Source organism: Lycorma delicatula, chromosome 5 (genome assembly GCF_047948215.1).
Source record: "Lycorma delicatula isolate Av1 chromosome 5, ASM4794821v1, whole genome shotgun sequence".
In the NCBI taxonomy this organism is placed as follows: Eukaryota; Metazoa; Arthropoda; class Insecta; order Hemiptera; family Fulgoridae; genus Lycorma; species Lycorma delicatula.
The window spans coordinates 57048297-57074074 of NC_134459.1; the positions used below are offsets into that span (position 1 = coordinate 57048297).

Here is a 25778-nt window from a genome sequence, read left to right on the forward strand (position 1 = left end):
CAATTATAATTATAGTTCCAATGGAAGGGTGAAAATAATACTACAATTAAAAACAACATATTGTAATAATGATAATAACATTTTATATTTAATATTTTATAATATGTTTTTAAACTTTTGATTGTTTAACAATTTAAAAAGAAATCTACTAAAAATAAAACAAAATAATAATAATAATAGTAATAATAATAATAATAATAATGCTTAACTATATTTATAATTGAATAGTAATAACAATATAATAATAAAAAGAAAACTAGAATAACGAAAATTTTAGATATATATTTTTTTTAACTGATTATAGTAATATACATTATGTTACAAGAAGATAATAACATTTGTGCATTAATTTTATTTGCATAGCTCTAGAATTGATAACAGTAAAGAATAATAACAATAGTACAAAGTATGTAATATTATTTTAAACTACCATCATCACAACAGTAATGATAAAATAATGCATTTTTTGTACAAATCAGTTTTTAAAAAACAGTAATAATAATAAAATAAAACATTTTAAAAATAACAATAATAATAATAACAAATTTCATAATAATTTTTTATTAATTATTATTTAAAGATAATACGTCTGCAATAATATACTGCAAAACAAAATATATACATATATATATATATATATTCTTTTTATAAATATATATATGTATTTAATCAATCATTATTAAATATAAGAGGAATGCATGAAATAATAATATTATTAACCAGTCATTCTATCAATCAAGAGTGCCCTGTGAAAAATACAAAACGATGTTTAATATTAAAACATTTACTCAGTCAAGTTCATCTAATAATAACAATATTATTAAAATTAAATTAATAATAATTAATAAAATTTAATAATTTTTTTATGGCATAGAGGACAATTGTAGTACTTTATTTTAGTTCTTGTTGGTTTTTTAATTAATTTATTTAAACACATGATGTTAGCTCGACATACAGGCCACTAATTGATGGCACAAATCACTATATTGACTTTGGTCACCGGATATCCTCCTCATTTTCAGTTGTGTGTTGTGTGATAACACTTGAAGTTCTACCTGCAACAAATTATGTATGATAACACATTGTTAATAAACTGGTTACATTAAATTAGGATGTATTGGCTAAATAGATCTTACTATTTGAGTAACATGATTACACCTCAGAAGATTAAACAATTTTCTGAATATTAGATCAATAAAAATTTTACAACAAATATATCTAATACATTAAAGAAAAAAGATGCAAAGAAATGAAATCTTTGTTTTATTACAGGAACCTTTTTTCTCCATATGTTAATTTAAAAATAATAAGAAATAATAATAAGAATAATATGAATAATAATAAGAATAATATGAATTATTCAAATAATAAGTGACGTAGGGACAAAAGATAAACTTCATAACTAATTTCAAACAAGTTTATTTTAAGAGAAATTAAGGAGGCTTTTTTAGTGCTGTAAATCCAACTAATTAATTAATTGGATCTTGAAATTTTTAACAATATTAATTGAATGAATGGGTTTAATTAATTATTAAATGCATTTATTACATTAAAATTGGAGAAATTTATATTACATTTGAGAAATTGGAAGAGTACTTTGAAAAATGGTTTGTCTTTTAATATATAGTTTATTGAAAAGAATGGAAAATTGCATCACTTCAAAATTGTTTAAAAAAGTAATAATGAATGAGTCATATAAATTTAATTCATAAAGTTCATAAAAATTCTTTTATTTTTTATATTAACATACCATAAACTAAAAAGATGAGAATAATTATACCAACAACATACATAATCCTGATGAGTATAAAATAACAAGAAAAACACTTATGCTACAGAATTTAGTAATGCATTATTTTGTAATTTAAAATAATAAGTGTTTTTTTAAATTCTAATTTTAATTTTCCATCCTACGGCATAAGGAAAACCCACTAGCAAGAATTTTTAGAACACTTAACACACTATTATACCAAAACAGAAGACACTAATTCTTGGATAAAATTATTTAACATTTAAGATACGTTTAAATAATAATATAAAAACACACAAGGATATATGATAAAAAGACAAATATAATTCTTGCTGCAGAGGGTATAGAATATACCCTCGCATAGAACAAAAATGAAAAAGGAATTTCAATAACAAAGGATCTCTGCAGCAGGTAGACTTTTTTAAAATAACAAAAAGTATTACTTATATACCCTTAAATCTCAACCTCAGTTTACTCCTAAAATACACCAGGTTCTAGCCAAAAAGGTAGAATTTTTTCCTCTGCTGCAAGATTACTGGCTATATGATGTACAGTATCTTTAATATTAAAGAATTGGTACAAACAAATCACCTTTAAAAAAGTTCAGCAAAATGAAAATTGGTTGCTAAATTGACAATGTATATGCTGAAAATGGAATGGGAAGTAGATCATACTATTCAAGGATTTGGACAAAGGGAAAATAGAAAAGATTATTAGATTGTTAGGAAAATACTAGGACAAAAACGGAAATTGCAAAAAGTGTTAAAAACTTTAGGATAGAAGAGTCATAGCAAGTTTTTTATAAAATGAGCACAAAAGTATATGAACGTTGACGAAAGGTAAGTTTTCCTAGAAGCAATTGGTTGCTGACTATCATTGTAATCTGTTTTTAAAACGGGGCCATTCTCCTATGAGTAATTGTCATCTAATTAAGTGCCAATCACTAGTCAGAAAATAGTTACATTTAACATGTACTGAAATAGCTCTGCAGCAAAACCTGCTAAGAGAACATAACTATCAGAGGTGTGTAAATATTCTAATAAGAAAAAATAATAAGGGGAAAAAGGACTTACTTCTACCGTATATCAACAAAATCAATTTTTAAATTAGGGCCAATAAACATCTTTATACAATTAAATGAAGGCAAAAACTGATTACAGACTATTAACAGGATATTTAACTAATCGAAATATATAGTATCATAAGAATTATGGCACTCAAAGAGTTGTTGGTTTTTCTTTTTTATTAAAAATTAATGAAAGAAAATTATGTTTATCAGACAAGTATAAGTACAAATCTTTTAAAATTACTCCAGCAAATATTTGGTGGTAATTTCAATTGTTTTAAGAATAGGGTAAGGAGGGCAAACCTACCTGGAGACCACAAGGATATTCAAGAGCTAGTGTGTTCTCTTTGCTGTAGGAGTGGAGTGTAGGGGGAATGGAAGAAGTGACTGCCTTCTCAACCAACCCGAGTATCTCTGGAGTCGCTAATCTCGAACAGAACTCAGACAGAGCTACTTCAAAAGAGCCGCTGACAGTCTTTTGTAAATGGTCAGAATTGAGCAATGCAGGGATATCATCCAATGAGTCCGATCGTGATATGGGTGGGTGGTCATCACAAGTATCTGCAAGCATTCGTTGGTCCCCTAACTCATCCGTTACTGAGATCACAGGTGTACCTCCTTGTTTAACTCTTTGTGTTTCACCTGTAAAAATAAAATAATATCAATTCATTTAAAGTAATATAAAAATTTACTTGTCTGATTTCTAAATTATATAATAAATTTCTACATGAAGAGTAGACTTTTTAAAGTCCTATTTATGTCTAGGAATGATTAGGGACAAGCTAATTACACCTAACAAGATTAAACAGAAAAAGATGAATGACCTACAGACATCATTTCCACAGTCTGACTAATTGGAGAAAATTTTGTTTATTTCATTTGTTTATAAACAATGAAATAACAACAGGTTATAATTTTATAAAGATATTTATAAAATTAAATAAGCTTTAATCTGCTTTTTTTTGTTTGGTTTTTCCTGGGTGAAAAACGTTCAATGTTATCATTGCCTGAACACAAATGTATCCATTTAAAAAAAAAAAACTAAATGTAAAAAATTCATTAAAAACAATTAAAATACATCTTAAAAATGAAAAAACCTGTAGCATATGCCAAGATTAAAATAAAAACACAAAGATATATCATGCAATACATCTCATTAAGATAATAAAATTACCATCTGCTTTACAGCAAATGGCGTAAATAGCTGAAACACAGTAATCCAAATATTGGAATATAAATGGATGGCCCTAAGGAATCGTAAAACATAAGATAACTCAGTTTCAATATATCCTAGAAAAGTTTGTATGTTAGCCCCCAGTTTAAATTTGTGATGCAATGCCACATAACAGATGCAATCCACAAGGACGTGGTGTACTGTTAACTGGCAGTCACAGAAAGCACAAATTGGTGCATCTGTTTGAGTCATTAGATATCCATGAATGAGCCTAGTGTGTCCCATTGACAAATGGCAGATAATAACCTCCTGATGGTTATTTCTACATGAGGAGCTCCACGACGAAGTTTATTGTTCATGGTGTTCTCCCGTAATCTTTGCCACTCTTGAACTACCCTCTTCAGGAAATAGACAAAATAATTAGAAGCAACATGATTGGTAAAAGTAGGCTGAAAACAAGCCTCTTTCACTGCACTATCTGTGTGCTCGTTCCTGAAATTCCTACATGGCTGGGGAAACAGCAAAGCTCACCACTGTATTACATCTAGTCATTTGCGAAATGACACACTGAATCTCACAAACAACTGGAGTATACAACACTAATTGCCTGCCTGTAAGGCACTCATAGAATCTGAGCAAACAAGAACTTGTCGAAATCAGGATTCATACTATTTATAATACCATAAAATTCGTTTGGCAAGATAACCTAATTTTTATTATATTTTTTATACTACTTTTTATTTCTAGTGTTTTTTTTAATGTACTGACGTAGATCAAAACAGTAATTAACAAGAGAAGGCTGCCAAGGAGGGTAATAACATGGAGCAACTGTTAAGGACTGGAGGTAAATTGTGTATTTAGGGCTGAGAGAAGGCATTGAGCTCTGATACCTAGCAGAGCAGTAGATCACGGCTGTTCCTGGTATCAATTAGCATGCTGGTTCGAGAATATCACATCAATCATGAGTTGGTTGCGGGTTTAATGCGAGCCATGTAGGAGCATATCATTTGCTTCTGTCTATTATAAAGAGATGGTTCACCACTGTCCACCAGACTTACCACAGGGCTGTAATGAAAAGCACCTGTGGAAAGATGGATGAATGAATGATGGACTGCATTCGAGCACTTTTAGTGTGCTGGCTTGTGCCGACAAATAAGCCATGCAGCCATTATCTACAACTGTAAGTATTATCTACAACCACAACTGTAAGTGGGCTAATGTTTTTTGAAGCAGCCTTTCACCAGTAGCTAACGTTTTACATGCTACATTAATAGAAAAATAATCTACAAATAAAGAACACAAAACTGATTTTCGTATGTAGTTTGTTATATTATTTATGGCTATGACATAAATAATAAGTATCACTAAATATCACTTAGGACACTTCTCTGAAGTATTCTGTTTTCCAATGTGAAACTCTCAGATACCATCGTTTCAATTCAAACTTGGAAGGACCAACTATAGAGGAAGTCCCTGATAAATGCGAGGAGATTATCTTACACACCCTATTCATGAAGCATGTTTAGGATTCCTCTCCTCCATACCATGTCATATGCTTTTTGTAAATAAAAAAATACAGCAACCAGACATTGGCGACATAAAAATGCTTATTGAATAGCATCATCAAGGGTAACTACATGATTAGACAATCTACCCTGGCAGAAACCACACTGTTCTGAGGCAATTCAGGTGTTTCTCTCAAGGTACCACACTGGACGACAGTTTACCATTCGTTCTATCATCTTGCAAAGAGTACTGGTCAAGGAGATAAGGTAATAACTTGTGGGGCATGATTTATTTTTACCAGGTTTTAGTTTGGTGATAAGCAGTGCCTCTAACCAAGAATTTGGAAACACCTGTCAGAAAAAATTTTATTATAGATACACAAAAGATGTCATAGTATTTATCTGGGAGATGTGATAACATATGAGCCTGATATTATCATTTACAAGGGAAGTATCATGAAAAGTATTCAGAGCATACCTTATTTCATAATAAGAAAAGGGTATAATTAATTCATTTTGCGAGTCTCCAATCACCGACAGGATATTTTCTACCTGCAACTTATATCTCACAAGCTCAAGGCAGTATGATGATGTAAGCGAAACCGCCCTAAATGAACTTCCAAATGTAGGTTGCTATATCAACTGGTGTGGTAACAAGGTTTTCGCCACTTTGCAGTCCAATCGGTTGTGGTCACATGGTTCAAACCTTTCACCGCACAACAGATTGTTCAAGAAATGGATTCGACATAATTCAGCCATGATTTACATTTAGCACACCAAAACACTCAACAGTCCTTGCATTGCAGAAGGCATAGAAGCAATTCAGTTGCCAGTCTTCGATTGAAATTATGTAGAGCTCTATGATGATCTCTTAGTGCACGCCTACAGTCATCATCCCACCAAGAAATTGCAGGCCACCTGGTTTTCACAGTGTCAAAGGGATGAATTCATTCACTCTATTGAGAAACTGGTGTGAAAACTTGGGAAATTGGTGGAACATGCTACTGCTCTTGTCATACTGGCCAAAGGAATGAATACTTGTACCCAATCCAATCCTCCTCATGGTTGACTCTGAGTCAGATAACAATTACCGACTGACATTACAACCAGTCTAAGATCGCTTCCAAAGAAGTTTTTGGAAATGCATCAGATAAGCCATGGAAGTAAATTTGCTGATCACAACAGATTGATGCACAAAGATTTAACTGATGAAGATGACATAAATATGCACGATCCATCATTCAATAAGCAGAGATCTAAGTCCTGCCTCAGTCACTCAACTATATTGCCTCGAGGAGAGCATGTTGATGAGCCCCAAGAATGGTGATGGGCATTAAAACTGTTAGTTACTAGGCAGGGTGTAGGAATTTGGGAAAGCAGACTGGATAAATAATTCTCATTGATATCACAATTTAGATGAAGATATAAATTGCAGATATTCAATTTAAATGGTGCCAATATTTGCACTGAGACTACAAGGATGTTTGTGGGACACAGATAACTATAACGATTTCTCCCAGGATAACAGCCATACCTTCTTGTCCTCTACTCTCAGTTTGATAGTCATATCTTTTGCAGCCATATCTGCAAAAGGACATATCACGTCCTTGGGATGGAGGTGAGTCTCCTGCAGACACAGTACTAAAGGATTTTCTTCCTTTATTAGGATTCCTCACGGTGAGAACAGAGACTGCAAACATTTCACTGAATAATATTTGTAGCCATAGAAAAAACTGTTATATAAACAACGTGTGGATTACTTATCAAAAACAATCCAGTTTTTCTTCTTAGTGCCTTAGACTTTCAGGAAGTGCTTAGCTTCTTCTGGCACTTCATCTCCCTCCATATCCTCAAAGAGACCTCAAGATGGTGATGGGGAATTGGATGCCTGGGAGACCGGAGATACTGTACCAGGCTTTTTTGTAATTTCTAGATCCCTTCAATGGGATTTTAGTAGTTTGCTGCATTGTTGCTACAGCGGGAGTTTTATTTGGTGGTGTTCTAACTGTGTTGATTTTTGGTACACCTAAAGCAGCATCTTGGGTTAGGAATGTATGGTGCAAACAGATGGGGAGGTAGCCAATTCTATTTTCTCAGGAACAATTGGTACAGAAAAAGTATACTAAGTTATCCATCAAGGACATTTTCTAGAAAAATACTCTCTTAACTTTTTAACAAGCTACCATTTTAAGAAATCAAGAATAAACATAATATTGGACAATGAAAAAGAAAGGGAAAATGTACACAAATATATAATGAAATTTATAATTATTTATAAAGAAAATCTTAAAATACTGTAATATAATGAAAATTTCATTATAATATTTCAGTAATGTAATAAACATGACACCACATATACGGTTTATTTTAGTATTTTTAATATGCAATTTAATTAAATATTTCAGTCATGACTAAGAATGCAGGATCCTTAGGAAGTGGTTTATATTAACCTAATTTAACAGTACAGAGAAATAATATGTAAAATGTATATATTTTTTTATACTAAGTGGATGGTAAAAATTACCTGGCCAAACTTCTTCCTGAATGCGGGTTAAAGGTGGGGATGGACTGGAATGATGTAATGGTTGTTGTAACCTCAAATCTAGTGGCATATTGCTACCATTGCTACCACTGTATGCAGTGCCCTGAATTATTGAACCTATAAATAAAACCAAACAAAAAGTAACAAAATGAAAACATATCAGATTTTGTACACAGCTGCTATATAATTACAAGACAGTTTTGAAATACTTCCTGGATAAATCCCTTTAAAGTATTATCATGATAAGGAAAGAATTGTTTCACAGAATATTTATGTTGCTTTCAATGAAGCAATGCCTATATATCTGAGTAACATATGGTGATGTAGTCATATTTTAGATCACTAACTAGCACAAGGATGTCAAATGTTACCTTTCATTTCAAAAATCACAATGAGCAATTGCCAAGTGATATTGAAGATACATTATATTCAGCAAAACAATGCTTGAAAATGGTAACAGCAATAATAAAAACTGTTTATGAAGGGATAAATGTTTCTGTTGAGGGTTGTGTTAGTGTTAAGATTATTTTCATAGTGTCTGCTGTAACAAATAACAAAAGAACAGAGCATGTTTAAGAGTCAGAAGGGCATCTGCTAATGAAATAGTGCCAGAAGTTGGAATATCAGTGGAAAATTGACAATATTTATTTCCCCTCCATACTAATGATTTTTTAACATGGATACTGATGTAACAAAGCACTAAGTAAATTTTGAACGATGGGTTCTAGAAATGTTCTCAAAAAATTAATGAACATTGCTAAAAGAATGAAGCTGTCAAAGGAAACTATCCTTATTTCTACTAAAGAAAAAATAATGTACACAATATTTTTCTTAAGTAAATGTATTCTGGCAACGTTTTTAAGGTAACACACATATATACTGAATATATACCATTTATATACATTCAAGAGGATCTATAGTTCAACAAAATTACACTTGGAGAAAAAAAATTGTTACCTGGACTTTTATGAGTGGAAATGGTAAAGAAGGGAAATAAAGCTAAGTGGAGGGGTAATTTGGGGGGTTGAAAAAAGATTTTCCAAAACAAAAGTTGTAGATCATGCAAAAATCTACAAATTTTATAGAGATCACTATTTAACATAGCCTCAAAATTTCTGAGAAAAATGCGAAAAATCTTCTTTTTTAATTTCCACAAAAATAATTTAATTTTGACGTAACTTGGTAAATATACCTTTCTGTGTCTTAAATAACCACAAATTTTTTTGACATCAACTTTTACCGGAAATTAGAATACCATTTTTCACTCCTTTTCAACCATCCCTCTCTATTACCCCCACTCAACACGCATTTATTTTTTTTTAAGTTTATTATAAGTCCCTTTACCATTTCAACTTATAAAAGTCCAGATAACAATTTTTTTTCTGTAAATGAGTTATTTCAATCGGTCTACTAAAGATAATTTTCTTATTAATTATTCTCTTGAAATATTTGTTTAAAAAATTAAATAGATTAAAATATATAATAAAAAATGGTAAAAAACTATGTCAAGTGGGTTACAATTTTTTTTTCCTATAAAAATGAAGAATAACTTATTTTGTTTTGCACAAACTGACTTAAAACTATGGATAAAGTATTTACTAAACTGTTAAGGTTGATGCCATTTTGACCCTTAAAACTCTGAAAAGGAAATTTTGAAGAATTTGTATTCTGGTGGGTTATGAGAGTCACAAAATACCTTCAAGTTTTGTTTAGGTTAGGTTAGTTTGGACAAGTTCAGAAGTTAAAAGATACTGATAACACAATTTTGGATTTGTAACATATTTAATAGCAAGCAGTACACTGAAGAAAATAATGAACATTTTAAGACATTTATACATATGTTAAATAGTTAAAAATACTATTTTAAAAGTGGAAAAAAATTATAACATAAATTACTATTGCACTATATTTATAATAACATAAATCTAACATTACACTGAAAATATTTCATGAGTAAAAACTGGCTAACATACAAAAACGAAAATTGATTAAATACATGATTCAGACTTTACTGTCTACTTCCACAGATTTTTTTAGTTTAACCACTTACACTACGCTTTATCATGAAACATTTCAAACTGATACACATGCCTTACTTCTGACAGGAAGAATAGATTTTTGGAGTTGGTTTCTGAGCCACTTGTTGGCCACCTTCATTTGCATATCTTTGAAAACATAACTGACATCTTCGTCGCTGTTTATTTTTTACGACATGATGTATCAGACATTCAGCAAATTATTCAGATTCATCAGGCTGGATATTAAACAATGATTCTATTAATTCCTCTCAGAATTCTGTAATTTTAATTTTTCTGTGGGTTATATCTTTAAACAATGAGTATGCATTTACAACACATGTTCCAATTATAACAAAGGCTACCTTTTTGTACCATTTAACTGAGCAGCACAGTAAATGAGAATATGCTGCCATTTTATCTGCCTTGTCTATAAATTTATTTATAGCCCGATCTTTATAATTTATTTAAAACAACAAAACATTTATTTTTACAATAATACTTATTCAACAACATTGTTATAAAAACTGCATCACACTTTTATTTAACTAAATATTTTCATTACTTTTAATTTTAAAATTTAATAATTATTACATTTATTTATTTTTTATTTATTAGATATTTATATAATTTTTTTTTTTTTTTACTTTTCAGTGCATTTTTATATTTGTTAATATATTATATTTTTTTTGTTGGAGTTGTATAGGTTTGACAGCCTAACCTATTTTTTTTTTTTTTTTTTTTTTTTATATATATATATATATATATATGCATAATAGTACGAGTTTAATTATAAGCTTGAAAAATTAATTAAAAAAGAAAAATTATTTACCCTGGACACCTGTGGAACTAGGAGGGTAAAATTCAGTTTGATGCAACTGTAATCGCTGCAAGTGTTGTGATAACGTTGCACTGCCCGAACTATTATCAACAAATCTATTTGGACTCCCTCCAAGTGGATAATGTATAGGTGATCCTAAAAACAGAACAAACATTGTTTTTTAATAACATTCTTGATTCATTGACTAGCATTTCTGCTAGAACAGAAAACATCATAGTATATATGATATTTTTCAACACAGCAATAAGAATACAATTTTTAAATTTTAAACTCATACATGACAGTAGCAATATATATTTATTAGTTAAAAAAAATAAAACATAAAACAGATGAACTAAATCATAACAGATCAGGTTCAGTAACAGGTGGCAAAAGTATAAAATACGCTTTAAAGATCATAAAGGAATTTATTAGCAAAATAATTAGCCAGTATATTTAAAAAGTACAGAATGGTTTCTTCCATTCATTATGAGAATCAATTCATACATGATAGAATTTTCAATTACATTCCTGTCGATTTTCAAATAATTTAGCATCTGAATAGCTGATCTTGAGTGATGACATATGATTAGCATAATCATATCATATGGTGACAGTTGTCTTAAGACTACATCAAAGGTGAATAAAACGTGAATTTTCTAAAATGTTTTCAGACTGTCGCTTAAGCTTAATACAGCAGCTTTTACAAGTTTGTTTTCAACGAAATAATATGACAAGGTCGGTCACATTTTTACTACAAAAAAGTGACAACATGGAATGAACAATATTTTTGTCTGAATATTGGCTGAAAAGTATTTTTTAAAATTTAATATTGACTATGTTGTTAGTAATAAATTAATTATACATGGTGATTCTAAAGTATGTGGCAATCTCTTGGGAGCTGATTCTATAGCTAAAAATAGGAAAAAATTCACATAAACGTAGGCCCAAAAAAGCTTTGTTATCAAGTTATGGCTAGTTTAAGATTTCACCTGGCTTTCAGTTTCCCTGGGGAAATTAAGACTGACTGAAATTCTGGGAAGGTAAATTAAGAGGCAAATTTACTTGTTTCTTATGGTTTTTGACCTGAAAATATTTAAAAAATGGGTCCCAGAACTACTCCATTAGTTTTAAAGTTATGTGATGTAAAACACAAAAATTGGGGATAAAAAATAGTATTTCTTTTTGGGTTTAACATAAGAAAACTATGTTAAATGGTTAATTAAGTTGTATTTTTTTTTTAATTTAACTCATATAATAAAAGGATGACTATTTTTATTTTAGGTAAAATTTATGGATGACAATATTTTTAGGAACTGTAATATACCAGAATCATCAGCCTACCTTCAGTGTAAAGGATCCAGATGCCTATGAAGGTGTACTGATTGGATTAAATTATAAAAGATACTCTAATACTACATTCACATTTAACAATATAGAAGTAGTAAAAATTAAATGAATTAACATACCCGCTGGCGTTAAAGGTGAAACAGCACCGCTGATAGGCTGATGCGGAGGAGAAGGTGAAGGGCTGCCAAGAGGTGTACCTCTCATTTGTTGCATGTCTAAGCAATGCCTTAACTGCAATTCTGCAAGACACTGACCATCTGCTGAACTGCTGTTTTTCTATTAAAAAAATAAATAAATAAAATAATGTTAAATATTTCAAAATGGTAAACTTTTTTAAGTTCAACAACCAAATATAACAAAATTCAGTAAAAAATGAAATTTAGAATAATTAACAAAAAGAAATCAGATAATTCACTAAAATAAAACAGATACTCATTTACTGATTAACAGCAAATACAAGACGTAAATAAAATTTAAGCTTGATAAATTAAGTAACCGAGGTTGCTCAAGGGAGATGCTCCACGAGTAAAATAAAAATGTTTATAAATTTTACATGCATCTAAGCATTTCTTTTCAATAGATAGAAAACATCTAATTATATCTAAGGCACCCACAGAAATACTTCTATGAATCTAGTTCAAGATTTTCATTAAAAAAAAAAAAAAAAAAAAAAAAAAATCAAAATTTTAATAGTGCACCAATGTTATCAATACTTACTGTTCTCTAATGGCACTACATAACAGGAAATAATGTGCAGAACGAAAATAATTTTTTGTTATTTTAAAACAAACATTTCAGATTTATAATATTTTTTTGGTAAAAAAAACCACTACCATCAATTTGTCCCATTAATTTCAACATAGATTCATTCTACATTTGGAACAGAAACCAGAATGGAATTTTTTGCTAGCTGCTAAACATTTTCAGACCTAAATCTGCATAAATGTTTTTTTTTATTTTCTACAAAAACTAAAATTATTCCCTTCTTCTTGAGATACTATGTGTAGTACATTCCTTTTTTTAACTGACCAAAAGAAAAAAAATTAAAAGTAGAATCTTTTGAATGTAATCGTAATACTTTTTTTGCATTTCCTCACAATCAAGCCAACTACATGGTTCATTCTATTTTTTACAGTATAAAGGCTGAAAAGCCAGTCATCAATCAAAAGGCAAGCATGACAATTCAAATGCTACATCAGTTTTTTTAAAAAGCCTAGACATCTTTAAAAGACAAAGACCAAGACTTACGGCCAAATCCTTCCTTTTCATAATCACTAACTAAAATTGGTGCATTTTGCAACAAAAGAATGTATTTTACAGAATTAATACGTCTCCAGCATGTCATGATTATGAAGCGTAAGATAGGAATGTTCATGGCTAGAGAGTTACAATAAATTTCTTTACAGTTAAATGTCATCATCTTTATTTAGCTGGTTCTTACTGTAACAGTCTGCTATGTTTAGTTCTGGTTCTTTATTACATAATTCCTGTCTGTTACCTAAGGCACACATGAATATACATCTATGAATATCACATGAAATTTGTACAAAAAAAACAACTTTTTAATAGACCCAATGTTATCAACAATTGTTCTCTAATGGTATTACACAATATACATCATGATGAAACTCTACAATACTAATTTATATTTTTACTATATATTTGAAATGCTTTAGAACCACTCAGATATTCAAGACTAATGGGGCTCCAAACATTTGGTTAACTAAATGGAGAAAAATGGGGGGAAAATATACCTGCAACTGCTGATGCTCCAATTGCAATGCCCTTAACGAAGTTTCTGTTGCAGTACCACAGTGTGTTGAACCTTCTGAAGCTCTTCGAACAGGACTAAACCTTTCACCAGGTAAATGTAATGTTGGGCCTTCTTTTAATGTTTCTCTAGCTCCTTCTCGTGCACCAGTTCCACTAACACATTTACCTATCAAATAACACAGATTAATAAATTATAAAATAAAATCATTTAAAATTTATTTTGAAAAGATAAAAATATGTTAGGATGACAGATTAATGTTTTAAATATGATTTAAACTATTTGGAACTTTATCTTTACTTATTATGTAGGTGAAATAAGAAAAAGTACATGTCTTTTTATGAAATAAGAAAAAATATGTCTTTAAACTATAATTTCATTCTGAATTTAGCAATATACAACTAGGTATAAATGTTAAAAATTGCACAGCTCTTTTTAATTAATGTCTATTTTAAAGAAATATATTTTAATATATTTAAATATATTAAGAAATATATTTAAATTTTCTTCCTGTATGACAAGAATTGGATTATTGTTTAGAGTAAATATATGGCAAAAAAGGAAGCAATATCAAATTAACCTTTAAACATGTTTAAAAAAAATTTGATGAGCTATTCTTTTATTTAGCGTACATTTAAAAAAATCAGTATGATCAGTTACGAAAATAAATAGTTCTGAAACTAAAACCCCACTATGATTTTATAGGGACAGTGATGTACAACTACACTGCAATTGGCCATCGTTGGAGATATTTTTCAATTTAACACAGGTGTACCTTCCATCAAAGACCTTAACCATAAGAGATATTTGTTTATTAAGCTCTTTTTAAAACCACATACATCAAAGTCAGGATAAATATGAAGGGTTTATGACTATTTGGTGGTGAAATGCAATGTCATTTTAGTCCTACGCTTTGTGTTAACAACTGAGAATAATCAGTAACATACAAATAAGTGTATATTAATAATGATTTTTCAATTCAATACAGATTTTTGATTATGTTTTTCTATGAAAAAAATCAAAATGTTGTCTTTTCTAATATGAACAAGATTTAGATGTAACATGAACCAGCATAGTAGCATAACAACTTCTCTCATAATGAAAATAAAATCAAAGAAATATTTTTTAACTACAATTTTACAAACAACATAATTTGTTAAATAAATAAATATGAACAACATGATCATTACCTCCTCATGTTTAAGTATTAGAAAGTAATCTAACAATAATTTTTTTAGAAAGATTACTACTACTACTACTACTACTACTACTACTACTACTACTAGTACTATTACAATTACATTTCTCAAAAATATTCTTTTACCAATAAGATACATACCATAACTGATTCAAAATGAAATCAAAATACAACTATTTAAAAAAATTGGGAAATGAATTGCCATTTTCAATTAATGGATCAATGAAGAAACAAATACTAAGGTTAATACTATATTTAAATTAAAAAAAGTGCAGAAGGAAAAGGTATTTTGCAATCAGTACCACCTGAAGTCATAGTCATAACTTCTATCTTAAGAAACACCTAGTACCTCCACCCATGCACCATTTTCTCAAATTTGCAAGAAATTCTTTATTTTTCTCAAATATGCGAGAAATTGTATAATTTTTCTCAAATTTACGAGAAATTCTTTACGTTTTATCAAATTTATGATAAATTACATTTTTCAAATGTATGAGAAATTCTTTGGTTTTTCTCAAACTGCGATAAATGATATTTTTCTTAAATCTGCAATAAATTATTTAATTTTTCTCAAATTTGTGATAAATTCTTTTCCTTTTCTCAGATTTGTGATAAATTCTTTTCCTTTTTCTCAAAATTGCGAGAAATTCTTTCATCCTTCTCAATTTTGCGCAATTTTTCTGAAAAATATGTGAAATTCATTATTTTTTCTTAAATTTACAAGAAATTCTTTACTTTTCTCAGATTTGCAAGAAATTCTTTACCTTTTCCTTAAATTTATGATAAATTCTTCAGTTTTCTCAAATTTGTGAGAAATTCTTTGGTTTTTCTCAAATTTGCAAGAAATCCTATAATTTTTCTCAAATTGTGTGAAATTCTATGATGTTTCTCAAATTGGCGGGAAGTTTTTTAACATTTTTCAAATTGAAGCAAATTTTTCTCAAATTTGCAAAAGATTTTATAATTTTTCTCAAATTTGCGACAAGTTTATTAATTTTTCTCAAATATGCGAGAAGTTTGCTTCTTTACAAAATCAGCAATATTCATACGAGAATAGACTTATTACAAAGGAATTAAATTTTACAGTTTATAACAGTGACTCGTACTGTAGAAACATGTTCGTCACACTAATATAAGGAAAAGATTTATATAAACATAGATCTTGGAAATGTTTAGTTTTAAGGTAAACACTTCGTTATATATACACTTATAATTACACCAAGATTATCTAATAAACAGATAATTAATAATTCAAAATTACCAGCCACATTAATATTGGTAACTGTTGATTTAGTAAAATTGTTAGATAAATCATAGTTAAAATAGATTATGGTAGAAAATAATTCAGTTCGAATAAAAAAATTTTCAAACATTTTGTTCTCTCGCTTATTCTTGTTTAATATCTGTTTCAGCTTATTACAAAGGTCATACATAAAGTACAAAGGCTGTTTTTTTTTTCAACCTCCGATCGTGCATCTAAGTAAACAAGAGATAAGCAGGAGCCAGGTCTGCACGTCGTGCAATTGTGCCACCCCTCCACCACAACCTCTATCATTGTCGCCACCAGTGCATCAGTCTGAGCCGATCTACAAACAATTGAACATGGTCGCTACGATCGATGCTCCCACCAAGTGTGAGTTGCGAAGTGTGATACATTTTCTGCAAGCAGAAGGATGTAGCGCTGCTGAATTCCATTGCAGAATGAACCTAGTGTATGGTGAAAACTTTATGAGTGACGGTAGTGTACGGGAATGATGTAGGAAATTTAAATTAGGCTGAACAAACGTCCATGACGAAGGTGGGCAAGAATGCAAGTCTTTCACTACAGAACGCCTGGTTGAGCATGTTGATGATTTTTCCCAAACGGAGGTTTACAGTAAGTGAACTTTCTGCAGAAATCTCAGAAATTTCAAGGTCTTCTCTGTACACAATTATGACTAAAAAACTTGGATACCGGAAACTGTGCATGTTGGGTCCCAAAAATGTTGAGTGATGATCACAAAATGCAGTGAATGGTGTCAACCTTAATGTTTCTCACGCGTTACGATTATGAGGGGGAAGAGGTTTTAAAGTCTATTATTACTGGCAATGAGACTTGGATCCAGTTTGACAATTCAGAAACCACAGAACAGTCTCAGCAGAGGATGGACACTTCTTATTCAAACAAACAAAAAAGTTCAAACAGACACTGAGCAACAGGAAAACAATGGCTAGAGTTTTTTGGGACCATAAAGGTGTCTTGTTGGTGGACTTTATGGAGCAGAGAGGATGACAACAACAACAAAGGAAGTTTATTGTGAATCTTTATGTCGTCTCCAAGAGCGATCCAGAACAAAGAAGAGGCATGCTCTCACCCAGTGTGGTTCTGATCCACGACTTCTCAAATGACCTTCTCAAACCAATTCAAGTGGGAAGTTTTCAACCATCTACTATACAGTCCAGACCTAGCACCTAGCGATTTTTTTACAAAGAACTCCAGCAGGCTGTCAAGACTCCTTACTTCACTGGTGCCAAACTTCTTTGAGGAGGGCATCGGAAATCTGGTGTCACAGTACAGAAATACCTCAGTCATTTGGGCAATTACGTAGAAAAATAAGTTAAATACTGCTAAACTTTTAGTAATAAAATCATTTTGTTATGTCGATGTGTCTTTTTTTATAGTCCATCAGAGGTTGAAAAAAAACAGTCCTTGTAGTACCGGTTTTATAATAAGAATGCAACAGATTACAATTTCTTAAAAATTTTTACCTCTTTTTTGTATAAATTCACTTTTAGTTGCACTGAAAATTAGGTTTTTTTTAATTTACGATGCATAACAATTTATTGGATACCCTAATCACATTCATCTGTTACTAGTCCATATAGAAACAAAATGACTGCTTTTTTCACCTCTTCATTACTCAATTATGAGTAGAATCCTAGAAAGGTCTTCAGTTATGTGAAAAGCTAGAAAGGTAGAAAACTAGGCAAGTCGTGACAATGTGGCTGTCCAGGGTATGGTCATTTCCCATTTGAAACATTCAAGGAATTGTTTTATTTTGCCAGTATTGTAGAAAAAGTAACAAAAGATGAAAACCACTTGCCTCTCAAAACAATGGGCACTTGCCTCTTTTTATGATTCTGATTGCTTGCCACAATTGCTGTATTGTTAATACATGTCAGCATCTATTGTATCTTTTTGCCAAAAACTGAGCAAGAAGTGGACCATTTTGATTCCAGAAGCTCAACTAACTTTCTGACATGGAAACAAATTATCAGATATTTTGATGAATCTATAAGAAACAGTGATGAAACATACTGAAACATGTTATAAGAAAAAAGGGAGAATTTCATGGATTATATTAAGAAATGTTTTTTCATGGATACACCGGGTGTGTAAATATGAAACCAGAATTTGCTCATAGATGACCCTAGCTGTCAATATAGTTACCGCCAAACTGCATCATTGGCGCCATTTTCTTTTTTTGACAGCTGACAAAGATTTTCAGCTTACAACAATACAAGTTTCATACAACAGCATAGTTTTAATTAGTGTTGAACATATCAAGTTTTGTACCTACAAACTATGATTTGCTGACAGCATTGATTTTCTGTTACCATTTAAAGAAAACGGCTGCAGAATCACATTGAATGCTTGTTGAAGCTTACAGTGAGCATGCTCTTGTTAAATCACAGTGCTTTGAGTAGTTTAAAAAAAAAATTCAAAAGTGGCAATTTTGACATGAGAAACAAACAACGTGGAAGAGCACCTAAAAAGTTTGAAGTCACAAATTGCACGCATTTTTGGATGAGGATAATGCTGAAATGCAACAACAACTCACAGATCAATTAAATGTAACATGAAAAGCCATCTCCATACATTTGAAAGCCAAGGGAAAGATCCAGAAGATGGGAAAATGGGTTCCACATGAATTGAATGAAAGACAGCAAGAAAACCGAAAAACCATTTGTGAAATGCTGCTCGCCACGTACAAAAAAAAGTAATTTCTCCATCGAATTGTGACAGGTGTTGAAAATTGGATATATTTTGAGAATCCTTAGCATAAAAGATCATGGGTAACTCCTGGCAAACTATCGACATAGATTTCAAGGCCAAATCGCTATGGAAAGAAGACAATGCTCTGTGTTTGGTGGGATCAGAAGGGTGTGATCTACTATGAGCTGCTAAGACCTGGTGACACCATTAATAATGAACGCTACTGACAACAAATAATACATTTGAATCAAGTATTGCGTGAAAAATGAGCACAATATCAAAAAAGGCAACACAAAGTGATTTTGCTTCATGATAATGCACCATCACATACAGCAAAACCAGTCAAGGAAATGATTGAAGCGTTCAATTGGGAAATACTTTCGCAAGCAGCTTACTCACCAGACTTGGCTCTATGACTACCATTTATTTGCATCAATGGGACACACACTTGCTGAGCAGTGCTTCACTTCTCATGAAAATGTATGAAAATGGCTCGATGGCTGGTTTGTCTCAAAAGAGCAACAGTTTTTTTGGCATAGCACTCATAAATTGCCAGAAAGATGGGAAAATGTAAAGCTACCGATGGACAATATTTGTAATAAAATATTTTTTATCATTTTCATAGAATAAACGTGTATTTTCTATATAAAAATTCCGGTTTCATATTTACACACCTGGTAATCAACTGTACACAGCTTCTGTCTGATGAATTCATAATGACCCAATAAATCATCCATTGTAACAGCCAAACTCCCAGTTCATTCAATGTCATGGATGTTTCAATCATCTACCATCACTAAACCTATGATTACCATCATTTTTCTGTTGATTCATCCATAACTTCATTAATCTGTTGATGAATCACATTTCACATTAAGAAATCAAATAACTGATCTCACTTTACATACTTCAGGATTTTCATGTTCACTTAAAAAAAACACAGAAACAACGCAAAAGTTTTGAGAGTAATTAAACTCATACTTGTATAACAAACAAGTTACTGAAAATTAGGTAAACTGAATTGATCATTAGTCCTGCACATTGGTCAGGTATTATTTTGTCGGGTATGACACTCATAGTAGCTAATACTCTAAAAATTTCATACATGCACAGCAAATCTTAAATCTTTATATACTATTAGCGTTTGAATAAGAAAATAAACGATTTTCCAGCTAAATGTGGTAATTGTAAAACAGACACTAAAAGACTACATATAATAATATATAAAAAAAAGTATGGTTGTAATAAAAACTTTTAAAAATTTGGTTTACTTACCTATTTACAAAATAACACTTTTTTGTGATCTATAAATTTTTATTTTTTTACTTTATTTTTGTCCATAATGGTCAGTGATGATATTTATTTAAAGATGTTAACTTTTACAATGACAAACCGAAACAATTTAGTAATAAATATATGCTTTTTTAAAAATGTGCTTCAAAATGTTCTCAGTTGTTTTTGTGACTATTCTCAGTGAATAATGCTGTACTTAGGAAAATTTCTAGCGCTAAGCATTTAAAAATTTTTTTATTTAGTTAAACAAAAATATACCATGTCTGCAAAGATGACTGACCAAAATGTTTTGAAAAATTTTTTATTACAAAATAAGGTTCAGCTTGTTATTGCAAAAGATTATATTTTAAAATTAATACATATTTTTATTAAAAAAGTACTTCTAATTCATGCATACACAGAAAGCTATGATTTAAAACATTTAGACAATCATCACTTGTAAAATATTACACTATTTTAGGTGGTAATATTCATTAACTAATATAAATTTCCAGATATCATGCAGTAATACTTGTATGTATAAGCAAATAAAAGAATTAGAATAAGCTAAAGATATATTAAAACAAAATAATATAATAAATTATAAACACTCTGACTAACCTGTACCAAAAGATATGTTAATGTTAGTGAAATAAATAAATAATATAATTAACATGTAAACAGCTGCAATGAAAATAAATTAAAAAGTAAAATCATTTTGCACATTAAAAGTAAACAAATCGATGGCACATATCCATAAATCTAGATTAGAAAATTTACATCATCAAAAGTTGTAAATTATTGAATAACAAATAACAAAAAACGGGCAACCATAAATGGGAATTAGCCTGTTGTACATATGAATAGATTAGTAACAAAAAATTTTATGATAAAACTTAATTCATAAGAATCTGTTTAGATTCAATAACAATGAAAACAATTACAGAAGTTTATAATTATAATCACTCGTTTAAGTTACATGAAATGCGTTCGTAAATTCATATTAGGGCATCAAATTAAAATCAAAACAGTTTTTATCAAGAGAAATTATTAACTTTTTAAAGTACTCATATAATAAAAAAATTAAGTACCATTTTCAGAAAATATGGTGGAAATGTTTACTTTGCTCAAAACAAAACTTTTATTTTTGAGTTACAAAGTCAATATAGTAATGAGAAAGCACTACTTAACTCTGCTAAAAAGAAATCTCTTATAGCTCAGGTGCTTTACATCTTTCACAGCATAAGAAAAACTGAGCAAATAATGCAATAGTGCAAATCATACCCCTTCTGGTAACAAAAATGAATTTTATTCACTTTTGCTGCTTGACAACGGATACCATGCTTCTGATTCTCGATTAATATAATTAGATTAATCACAATCTGAATGACATGATTACCTATATTGATTTTTTTATTTATAAGATTATCAGATAGTTATTTATGTAATCTTTGTCTTTTCTGATAATTAGCCATTAGTAAATTACAACCGACTGATTGAATTACATATTTAAGCAGAGATAGAAAAATATTATTCCAATCCTCATATGACCTAATGAAAAATTTCCTTATATGACTTCATAAAACTTAATAAAAGAAAATATAATACAGAAAGACCATCACCGATGCAAAAAAATAAAATGACTAAAACATCATGACTTCCATATGCAGGAAAATTATAAGCTTGTGCCAAAAAATGTATTACTTTTACACACTAATTTTAAATTTTACTTTTTAAACTATCATCATAATTGTACAAATACTAATTCTATTAGGTAATTCAAACGATAAGAAAAAAAAAAGGTAGAAATATTAAATTGTACAATCAAAAATTGTTTATGACTAATTCACCATATAAGCTTTGAAGCTTATGCATGGGAATATGAAATGGAAATTTGTAGCATATGAAAAATGCCATGTCTGACTGGGATTGAACCTGGGATCTCTGGATTAAAGGCAGAGACAATATCACTCTGCCATGGATATTAGCCACAGAGATCAATTAATTATATTAATATTATCAAAATACAAGTAATAAATAAAATTACTGTAAAAATTTATATAAAAATGACTTTTTTTTAAGTTAATGAGTAGAACTAACAGTTTTTAAGCATGCAATCATCAATCTTATAAAAAGAGAAGAGATTCAAATCAATTCACATAAAATTTATCTGCCCGACATATTAATGAAAACAAATCCAACAGAGAACAAATAAACTTTTATTCTATTTGAATTACCTATTAATAAAAGATTACATAGCCGAGTCAGTTAAGTGCCAAAAATAAATTACCAACAATATAAGTGCATTTTAACAATACCTAGACATCTGTGAGCCTCTTGTACAGTGGGTAAGGGCGATGCGAGTTGCTTGCGAAGGCGGGGTCGGGTTGTGGGGGCAGGGACAGCAGGCAGCAGCGGGGGCTTGTACTGTCGATTCATCCTATTCTCAACTTCCAGAACCAGCTCAGGGCTAATTACTACCGTGCGACACATATCACATACATACACCAATACAACTCAACACCAAATACAACTTATAATAAACAACAACAATAATAAAATAATGATAAAATAACAACATAAAATAAAGTAAATATAACTAAATAAAATATAAAATTAAAAAATTAAAAAAACAAATAAAAATACACCGATACCATTTTACTCTAAATAAATAAATAGAGAATATAATTATCGATTTTCTTCTAAGTAAAACAAAATAAACACTTTCATTAATTAATTAAAAAGGAAAACTAATAATCATTACAAGAACTGAAAATTAAAAGCAACCACGGCAAAGGTTAACTCAACTATCTTGAGTTTGAATAATGCTGTTACTTGTGATTTAAGTGAAACAGAGAATATTATGTATCCAACAATTAAACTTTCACATAGATTCTATTTTCCATGGAATATCATGTTATTCTAAACAGTAATGAAATTTTATTAAAATGAGTTTATTTAAATAAGTTATTACTAACTTAATTTTTATTTTCACTAGTCACTCTGATGAATATTTTTTATTTTTTGAAGCACTTTTACTTGTGCCTCCAATATTTTATATCAGAACTGATACAAAGCAAACAGCTCTGAATAAGAAGAGCCCTACATATCAAATTTAATCCCAGAAACTTAAAAGAAGGAAGAAATGAGTTTTTCTACATTAAAAAAAATAAATAAATAGAATATTCTACAACTAGTTAAAGAAACGACAAAAATGACACCAAACTTATTTAAGCGTGGGTTTATGTCCATTCAAAATGAATAATAATTACTGAAACTGTAGACTAATAAAAAAATGACATAATAGATAAACATTCAACAAAATTGAAGGTATGATTAGATTAAGATACTTTTTTTTACAACCACAATACGTGTTTTAATAAATAAAAATATAATTCAATTAAATTTTTTTTTTTTAAATAAAAAATTAATGAAACTTAAAAAAATCCTTCACCATACATGCACCGAAGAAAAAAGTTGTTTAAAAAAATTCAAAATGCATGTCACCCTTTTGCATGTACAATGTAAAAGATAAGACTAAAAAAATTATCAAGCATAAGCCAGGTAAGATAGTGAACACTGGAAAAATAAATAAAGCACAATAAATGGAATAACCTAACCTAACTTAAGTAGAGAAATGGTGAATAAAATTATAAAAGAATTTAACTACATAAAATTAAAGGGAGAAAGACAGACAAAATCCTTAATTCATCCTAAAAATTATAAACATGAACAATCATGTCAACTTGCAATTTATAAAAATAATTACTTAGAATTTAATTAGTTTTTAATCATGTATTTTATTCGAGTAAAAAATTTATAAACCAATAAATCTGGTTTCCAAAATACAGATTTTATTATTTAAAAGTAAACTATCTTTTATATTGTTGCTGCTGAACTGGTACATCCTTCTCAAATGGCAATGCCTTAATGTCAATACTGCACACCACAGTGACATGGATGTTTAGTGCTTGCCTTTCTAGCAGAAGGTAGAAAGTTTAATTCAAAAGATAATTTTTTAGCAGCTAATTACAATAGCAGTTGATGCTACTTAAATTACAAAAGAAAAAAACATCCTGGCTGTTACCAATTAAAATAACATATTAACATATTTTGGCCTAAAAAAATCTCAGTTGTATTTTTTCACTAAAAAAACAAAAGCTATATAACACGGCATATAGTGAGATATATAGGTTATATATACAAAAGTTGTTACCACGTTCAAGATGCTGCAATTTCTTTTGGTTCAGTGTCCATCCCAAAAAGTTTTAAAATCATGTCTGTTCTAAATTCACATTTTATTACAACTCCACAGTTTCAATTATATGGGATCAATCGTATTCAAAGTGATAGGCATTAAGTCAAAGGTTTAGGAATAAACTGGTTAAGGTGATATGTAAAATATTTTTATAACACAGTCTACGCAGAAAGACATTGAAGGTAGTCAAGAAACAAGAAATGTTACTAAAACTGCTATTTAAAATATAAAAAGCAGCATAAATTTACAAATAATTTGCCAAATCTAACAACTTGTTCAAACAATACCCTCATCAATTTCATTATAACCAGTTAAAAGAGAGTTCACAATATTAAATTAAATACTTCGATGATTAATAAATACATTAGTGTTACTGACAGAAATTTGATTCTGAAATACATCTCTAGAATATAAAAACAAAGCAACAAATAATTAATAATAGATCTAAAACAAATGAATAAACCAAAATATAACATAAAAAAAACACACTAAAAACTGTGTATGTATATATAACAGTGCAGCTTTGCATGCATTATGAGCTACTGTGATGAACAAATAAACATATAGGCTACTAATTAAATGCAATAACATTTAAACCTACCTTTAAGAAGCCTACATGAGTCATGTACCTATTCAATACTATTGTTAAATTTACTGTACACTACATCTCAAGTTTATAATGAAATTTATATAAAATAGTTGATACTATTTTATATCTAACTAGTTTAAATGACTGTGAATACTTTAAAACAGTATGAAATTAACGAATCTAAGATCTTCAACATATAAAGTAAATATAATTTAGCTAATTATAATAATATAATATTATCTTTTTTTTTAGGATTTCATTTTTTTATCAATTTTTAAGCCAAAGATATCAAAATCTTTGACTGTCAAAGAAGTTACCATTCAACAAATTTTAAGTGTAGGTGGGGGCAAGGGTGATTAAAAAGTTTAAGAAAAGAATTGGAAAGAAAAAACAATGAATCAGGAAGTTATAAAAATATACTTATAATTCATCCTATATAACATCTAATACAGTGTAATAAATACTACAAAACAGCTTTAACAAGAGGAGTTT

At 29.6% G+C, this 25778-nt stretch overlaps 1 protein-coding gene across 6 annotated transcripts in view; it reads right to left on the bottom strand.

The window, feature by feature from the left end:
* Positions 1-666: 666 nt before the first annotated feature.
* The window catches only part of LOC142324977 (serine/threonine-protein kinase SIK3-like), a 312103-nt gene continuing 286991 nt past the window's right edge, over positions 667-25778 (bottom strand). Inside the window, exons 16-22 of one of the 6 annotated variants that reach the window (XM_075366181.1) lie at positions 22758-22916; positions 13977-14161; positions 12342-12498; positions 10885-11028; positions 8020-8154; positions 3221-3458; positions 667-1055 (exon numbers count right to left, since the gene is read on the bottom strand). In XM_075366181.1, coding sequence (XP_075222296.1) covers positions 1052-1055; positions 3221-3458; positions 8020-8154; positions 10885-11028; positions 12342-12498; positions 13977-14161; positions 22758-22916 — 1022 coding nt within the window. In that variant the 3' untranslated portion in view covers positions 667-1051. Of the gene's footprint in view, positions 1056-3119; positions 3459-8019; positions 8155-10884; positions 11029-12341; positions 12499-13976; positions 14162-22757; positions 22917-25778 lie in introns of all 6 variants that reach the window. The other 5 variants (XM_075366176.1, XM_075366175.1, XM_075366177.1 and 2 more) reach the window with 5 other exon arrangements.